General features: G+C 35.7%; 1 protein-coding gene across 1 annotated transcript in view; it reads left to right on the forward strand.

Annotated features, from left to right (window-relative positions):
* TUSC3 (tumor suppressor candidate 3) overlaps positions 1 to 4,853 on the forward strand; it is a 135,329-nt gene extending 130,476 nt beyond the window's left edge. The window contains exon 10 of the mRNA XM_075041536.1: positions 4,476 to 4,853. Within this exon, the coding sequence (XP_074897637.1) occupies positions 4,476 to 4,491 (16 nt within the window). The 3' untranslated portion in view covers positions 4,492 to 4,853. The remainder of the gene's footprint in view (positions 1 to 4,475) is intronic.
* Positions 4,854 to 6,520: the final 1,667 nt, after the last annotated feature.

Consider the following 6,520-nt stretch of genomic DNA (forward strand, 5'->3'; position numbering starts at 1 on the left):
TGTCTGTCTTTTTACTTTCACTGGTTGTAGATTTCACCTTGAAACTATCAGTCTTTAGGTGATAAATTGTCCTCAGGCTAGTAAAGCTTTGCCTTTAACAATACTAACACAACGCATACTAATGATCTGGCAGAAAAAAGAAGGAATGTTTATGTTGGCATGCCTAAAGCAACAATTAAATAAAACTGAAATTGTTTTAATGCCATATGCATGATCTGAAGCATCACCTTCACTGTCCTACTTTAAAAAAAAAAAAAAAGTCAAATATACTAAATTGTTTCTGTTCTCTGGCACCAAACAACCAAGTAAGTCCTCTATGAAGCAGCATGCATCAATAAAAAAGGAGCACATCCTGCTGTGCCTCATCTTTCTCGCCAGTGACCTCCATGTAGTGAAGATAAATCAAAACAGAGGTGGATAAACAGGAGTCAAAAACTGAAGAAAGACTGTTATTTCCTTTCTAATGTGCATAAATAAAAGTACTGGGAATGCTGTTATTTCTTTGACCCTGCTAATGCCATTGTCATTATTAATTTCTGTGACAAACAGAAAAGTGTCCAGAGGAGTGCTAGATAAGTCCACAGGTCTGTAAGTGTGCTCTTTAAGAGGGCATGTATGTAGGAAGGGAGAGTAACATTTCATTTAAATTTTTTTCATCCACTTCAGACATTTTCCAATTAAGTTTTTGATTCTTCCTTCCATAGAATTTTCTTCTTAAAGGCTAGGGTTGGGGAAAAAATGGTTTAATTAATATGCTGCTAAAATACCCTTATACAATAAAGCATTGGAAGGGGAGAGGTGATCCAAAATGGAGGTCATAATGAAGGTTACTTACGGAGTGAACACAATCGTGATGGATGAGCTAGCATGTAACAAATCTCTCTGCTAGAGCCATTTTTACCATGGCAGGGCTTTTTCATGCCTGTATTAATCCACCTTTTTATGGGAACTAGATGAAATTTTTCATTTTGCTAAAACTTTCATTTTAATTGCTGTCATTAACTGTTGAAAGATAATGCAATAATTTTATTTTATACCGTTGAACATTTTCCCCTTTATGATGCTTTCTGGGTAAGACAAGAGTGTTAATATAGCTGAGACAATCTTTTTTGGAAGCCTTCTCACCCCAATATTTAAAGTGAGTAAGTGATATATTAAGTATCAAATACTCAGTGGTTGAGCCATATAATTTCATTATATCAACACAGAATTTTATCTGTCAACTAATACACATGGGAACGACAGAGATACTATTCTTAACTATAAGTCAAAACCACAAACTCTAAGTTAGCTTTGCTAGTCAGGAAAGAGCTTGGAGGGCTCTCTGGAAACCTCACTTTAGGCAGTTTCTGTCCAAAAAGCACACAGAATATTAAAAAGAATGAGGAAGTATAGTAAGAACAAAACAGAAGACATCAGCACACTAGCACAGTATTGTATTGCTGGGAATGTTAGGAATGTAAATATTTGTAACACTAGTTTCTTCAAGAGGACAGACAGACAAAAGTCTTATCCACTGTTTACTGACGTTAAAAAAAGTTTCTCTCTCTTTTTTTTTTTTTTTTTAGCTTTGGCTGAAACTTATTAAATGCCCTGTGTTGTCTTTTCTGCTGTTTTCTGGATGAGACTTTTAGCATGGTTTCATTATTGTTGACACTTCCAGTTGTCCTTTCAAGTCTACATTTTATCGTTTGCTGTTGTTTTAATCTGAATTTAAATGATGTGAACACTTGAAAATTCAAAGTTATGAGATAAGTTTTCATTAACCAGCTTACATTAAGTAGCTTTTTAAAGAATTTTTTCATACCTGCAGCTGTTTCATTATCAGATTATCTTTTATAGCCATTGTATTTGGGTATTATTGAAAAGAGTAATGTGAAAAGTTTTTAGTTAAACTGTAAAAAAATAATCAGCTTTCTGAACTCTGTATTGGTGGAATGGAAAATATATATTCTGTATTGACTAGCAGAGAAAGTGAACTAAGCTGCAAGAAAGCATGATAAATAAAAGATGCCTTATTTTCATCAAAAAAACATAAATGTTAAGTCAGACATGAAGTATTCATTCATTGCTTAGAGAAAAACAGTCAATGCAACAAGAACAGACAAATTGCAAGATGCCCAGAGCTTGAAAATTCCTTGTATTGACTATATACACGATATAAGAAATGTCTACCCTCATTGTAATTAAATTAGTTTCACTGAAGAAATCCTGTATAATATTGAGCAATTGAAATTAAATGCAAGTGAATAAAATGGAATACTTATTTCTTGGAGATATACTGGTAAAATATTAGTAAGTAGAACAAATAGTATTTGCAGCATATAAAATTAAATTTATAAATAAATGTGAGTAGTACAAACAACTGTTCAGATCTTCCATGTTGATTTCATGCGTAATTAAATTGATTCACCTATAGTTTATGAACTGGTAAATCTACTTCTGATAAACACCAGCATTCACATTCAGGTCTATAGTGCTCAGCAAAATCAGCTACTTTCTTCAAAATGGCTGTAATCAGGATTATTTTAAAAGACAGGAGAACAATAATAAACAGTTCTCAAAACAAAGCATCTTACATTTAGCATTTTCTATACTACTTCTCTTAATGTGGTAAATTATATTGTGGCAAATTGTGTATACTACTTCTTCCTGTGGCAAACAGTTTGCATGCTCTTCTATGAGTAGAGCTTTGCTTCTGTGATTACCACCATTAAGAATGCCTCTTTTTGCTTTTGTGGCTTTCCTGCAAGTCTTACAGTTTACCATATTCTCCAACCTATTCTACCCTTTTCCTGCTGCTTAATGTCTGGAAGGGCACAGTTTGGCCAGCCTTTCCTGTTCTGCTTTCCCCTGCTTTGCAGAAGGGGACATGGTTTCTTTTTTCTTTTTAGAGATCTATCCCAATAGATGTTGTCCAATTTGTCATTCTAGATTTTTCAGAAAAGGTATATGCTAGAGAAAATTGAGAGCGCGTGCTCAGTGAGGGGTGGTCGCACCTTAGAGGCAGGTAGCTTTTGGGATGGAGGTGTGTTTTGGTATTATAATGAGATTATAACGAGCAAAGTTCACCCAGAGAACATGATTTAGCGTGTCACTACTCCAGAACTGAGCACTTACGCTGTAAATCAGAAGTAAGGCAATAGCGTTGACAGAACTCCATTGTTTCACCTCCTTGCTTCAGTGGACTCAATGCAGGGACCTTCCATTCTTGTTCCAGTAGTTCCAGCTCCCTGTCCCTGTGATGATATCACAGAGCCTGGCTGCAGCATCGCCACTCCGCTCCACCCTCCGTGTTGCTTCTCTTTCTTTGCTGTGCTGACCCTAGCTCCCTTGGTGTTGCTAACATCTAAGGTTATGTTGCTTAGGGAATTACTATGGAACAGATTCCTTGCATATCCACTGCATTCCACCCTGGAAGTTTACCTTCCCTTAAGAGGGGGACATATCAATAAGTCACCTCCAGCAATTATTCCACAGCACCCTACACTTCACCTCTTCATGCAGTTGTTCTTGCTAGGTTTTCCCTTTCAATAATCACTTCACCCTCCAGCACCCAGCCAGTTGCCATCTGTTTTGCCTTGGTTTGTATGTCTTGCCTAATGAGCTTGTCAGCTTTTTGCAGCAGGAAACATCTTTAAACCAACACAGTCTTTTAAGCTTATGGCACTTGTATTTATGTTTTGTAATGATTAATTAATTATGCCATGAATGGAAAACTGATGAAATTACTACAACAGGTATGCTAGAGCACACTGCATATCTATAAGGAGATGAAAGATGTTCCATGTGAAGCTAGAGTCAGTGAAGAAACCCTTCCATTCAGTAGTTCATTGCCTTTGTGTTTGTACAGTTAACTCAGTCTACAGTCATGCACAAGTCTTTCTGTGTTCCCATTTCCCAATTTACGAGATAACAGTTCTTTGGTAAAGTACTTAGAAAGGTGTGATATGCAATGTATGTCTACTTTTTTAAAAATAGTTTCATTCCAGGAGTAAAAAAACAGGAATGTCATCTGAAACTTCTTCATCTATTAAAATAGTAAGAATTTAAGAGTCTGCAACCCTACAGAGCCTTGCCAAGTTCTCTATACCCTCCCCACTTTGGAGCAACTTCAACAGGAAAAGAATGTTTTAAATAAATCTGAAGCATCCTGGGAGAGGTAGTTCTCCCTTTACATAGTAAGAGCAGATGCAGAACTTGATTAAAGGGAACAGATGTTTGACGTGCATTTTGCTTTTTAATTTTTTTAAATAGGCAAATTTAAGTTTCAGTCACTCAAGTTTTATTTGATAACTTTCATGCTTGCTTAGTAATTACTAAATGGGATATAAAAACTTAAGAGATTATTACACAAATGTCAAATGACTTTTCAAATGAATGTTTTGAAGTCTGTGTTTATTCTTTTCAAATAATTGTGATGCTATGTTTTATATGCATTTTTCATCATTTAATCTTGTTTTCTTTCTTTTCAGCTTCTTAATTAAATGAATTCAAGAGGGATTCATTTAGAGCTGCTTACCATGAAGAGAAGCTATTACTGATATCTGCCCACCAATGTTACATGTGTTCAAGAATCTTTTGTTGGTTCACCTGTTTTTGTGATAATTTATATAGTATGCTGTTAGAGACACAAATGCAGTTTTATGCAATGAATGCATAATTTATAGAAACATACAGTAAACACCTCATTGGGAAGTGCTAAAAAGTTATGAATATAGCGTGCTCAAGAATATTTAAATAAAGTTCATTGTAATGGGCTTCTGTTTAAGGCTTTGTCATTAACTTTAGTACATGAATCCAAAGGGTATTGCCAAGACTTTTCACCTGAAGTTTGTTACAAGGTTTTGAGATGTGGTTTAGAACTGAACAAAAGATCATTGGTTCTTCAATTACTGTTACGAGAAATACCATGGTGGAAACTATAATTTAATGACTATATGCACCTTGCCACAACTTTGTTTTGAAACAATATATGTATATGTAGTCTCTGATCATTTCAAACATGTTGACCCATTAATATAAAATTATATTCTACATATTTTCATCCTGGATTTCTTTTCCTGGCTCTGCAGTATTCGGAGCACATACGTTACCAGTTCATCTCTCTTTCATGCCAGAGTATGGAATTCAAAATAGTTTGTGGAATCTTAAAGGCAAGGAGGCTTAGATCAGTCAGAACTCAGATCCTTTTAAGCTGACTCTGTGGTGGTAAAATCAGAGGATGGGAGGCAACAATATTTTGTAATCCACAACATGCTTTTTTTCGTAGGTAGCAGCAGAAGGAATGTACTATCCTGAATGATGTTTGTAAAGCAATACAGATGAGTCTGTTGGAACAGGAGTTACAGCAGTTGCCAGTTGTCTGAGTTCACCCAGCTTTGTGAAAATCTTACATAGGTATTTGTAATGCCATTTAAAAATGCCATTTTTGTAGCTGCACACATCTCGTATTATATGAATTGCTCATAAACCTTTGGATATGCCTTCATACAACAGCCCTGGTATAACAGACATTCAGAGACCTGGTAGGGAAAAAAGTAATCAGTAGGACACTGTTGCCAGGCTACTGACTTAAGAATGGTACAGCAGGATATACAGGTGACAAAGCGGCACCATATATGAAAAATTACATAAAATGCAACAGAATGGACATCTTGCAAGAAAAAAAAGCATAGCACTAGGTCTTCATGATTGGAAGTCTGTGCTGACCTAATTAAAAAAAAAATCTAATTCTAAACAAGAATTAGAACTGTGCTTGTGACCCCTGATCAAGATGACAATAGCAATCAGGAAGTGAGACTAGAGAAACTGCAAGTTTCAGACAGGTACTAATAGTGAGAGATCTCAAGACCACATCCTAATGAGATTAAGTATTTCAGCTTATCATGAGGTGTAAAGTATTCCAGTGATACATAAGTACCTCCTGGAACTAGAAGATCTCAAATAATAACCAAATCAAGAGTAGCAGCTTGAGTAGTGTGTGGGTACTAGCATAAGAAGTATTCATGGGAGAGCTACTCTATAATAGCAACCACAATACATTAGGGTTAATACTGTTGCAAGAGAGGCCAGTCAAAGTGAAATCTGAACTAATAAGTTGGAGCAATGTAGAAATAAAGGCAGTTAATAAAAACAAAAAAACCACAACAAACAACAAATAAAGGAACAGTCCAAATAGCACGATGCCTACAACCAGCCTAGGGGCTGTTAAATACTGTATTAGAAGCCCAGGTAAAACATGTACCACAACTCAAAAAGAAATAAAACATACTTACATGGCTCAGTAGGAAAGTTACTCAGAGTTCTGCATTTTGAATGGTGGCAAGATGAACAAGAAAACTCACAGCACATCACAGGTCAACTGTAAACATAACAGGTCTAAAAAAAATAATATGAAGATGATACTCAGGGTGATATCATCGTAGCACAGAATTATTTAAATACATAAAAATTAGGGGACCAGGTAGGGACCTAGTGAGAGAGCTGATGGCAAAGGTTTAAGGGGCACCCACTGATA

Source organism: Buteo buteo, chromosome 1, assembly GCF_964188355.1.
Source record: "Buteo buteo chromosome 1, bButBut1.hap1.1, whole genome shotgun sequence".
Classification (NCBI taxonomy): Eukaryota; Metazoa; Chordata; class Aves; order Accipitriformes; family Accipitridae; genus Buteo; species Buteo buteo.